This window comes from Vigna radiata, unplaced genomic scaffold (assembly GCF_000741045.1).
Source record: "Vigna radiata var. radiata cultivar VC1973A unplaced genomic scaffold, Vradiata_ver6 scaffold_2376, whole genome shotgun sequence".
NCBI classification, from domain to species: Eukaryota; Viridiplantae; Streptophyta; class Magnoliopsida; order Fabales; family Fabaceae; genus Vigna; species Vigna radiata.
Window position 1 is genome coordinate 1 of NW_014543240.1, and position 1,205 is coordinate 1,205.

The 1,205-nt window shown below is 41.5% G+C and overlaps 1 protein-coding gene across 1 annotated transcript; it reads left to right on the plus strand.

The window, feature by feature from the left end:
* Positions 1–152: 152 nt before the first annotated feature.
* LOC106753273 lies at positions 153–1,168 on the plus strand (the record flags this gene model as incomplete). Its single annotated transcript, XM_014635065.1, has 1 exon — positions 153–1,168. A coding segment is annotated over exon 1 (1,016 nt), but the record flags the coding sequence as incomplete, so codon positions are not given.
* Positions 1,169–1,205: the final 37 nt, after the last annotated feature.

Here is a 1,205-nt window from a genome sequence, read left to right on the forward strand (position 1 = left end):
TAAGAGTCGTATTTGACGCGTCAGCTAAAACTTCGTCCGGCAAGTCTTTAAATGACATTCTGCTAGCTGGCCCGACAATTCAAGACGAATTATTCGATGTTCTGCTGCGATTTCGTGAATATCCCATAGTATTAACTGCAGACGTTACAAAGATGTACCGGCAAGTGTGGATTAAAGAAGAGCATAGATCGCTTCAGCGCATTCTATGGCGTGACTCACCTAACATGAAAATACAAGTGTACGAACTGAATACGGTTACATATGGAACAACTAGCGCTCCCTTCCTTGCTATAAGATCACTACGAGAAGCAGCTACACGTGAAAGATCAAAACATCCGCAAGCGGCAGAAAGTATTTTATCATCATTCTATGTTGACGATTTTTTGGGGGGAGGGGAGACAGTCAATGAAGTTAAAATGTTAAAAATAGACGTGGAAAAAATCTTAACACCATATGGATTTGATCTAAGAAAATGGGCGTCAAACAACTCAAGTGTTCTTCAAGAATGTCAAAATCACCAAGAAGCGTTGTACTTCAACACAGAGGAAGAAGTGAAAGTTCTCGGTATAGAGTGGAACCCAAATTGCGACACATTCTGCTTCAATTCAGTTCCTCCAAGCACTCTACATACAAAATTAACAAAAAGAATAATCTTAGCAGAATCCTCGAAACTCTACGATCCACTGGGTTTCGCATCTCCTATCGTAATTAGGGCGAAGTTTCTGTTGCAAAAGCTGTGGCAGCTGAAGTTAGATTGGGATGTAATCGCACCAAGTGAGTTAGCAAGGCAATGGTTACAGTTACGAGAGGAAATGATATATCTTAAGGGTATAAAAATCTCCAGGCATCTACAAATATCAAGAAGATGTACATCATTCGTCGTTCACGGATTTTCAGACGCATCTCTTCAAGGGTACGGAGCGTGTTTATATGCAGTGTGCAAGAATGACGAAGGTGTAACGTCTAGCTTAATCTGTTCAAAGTCCAGGGTAGCGCCGCTAAAGCCATGCTCATTGCCGCGCTTAGAACTGGCTGCTGCTTTGTTACTCATCAGGCTGACCAGGAAGGTTGTAGCAGCTCTGAAAACTAAACCAGCAAAACTTTACTTCTGGTCTGACTCAACAATCACCCTGCACTGGATCAATAGCACAGCAAATAGATGGAATATGTTTGTGTGCAATAGAGTTTCAGAAATACAAAATGTC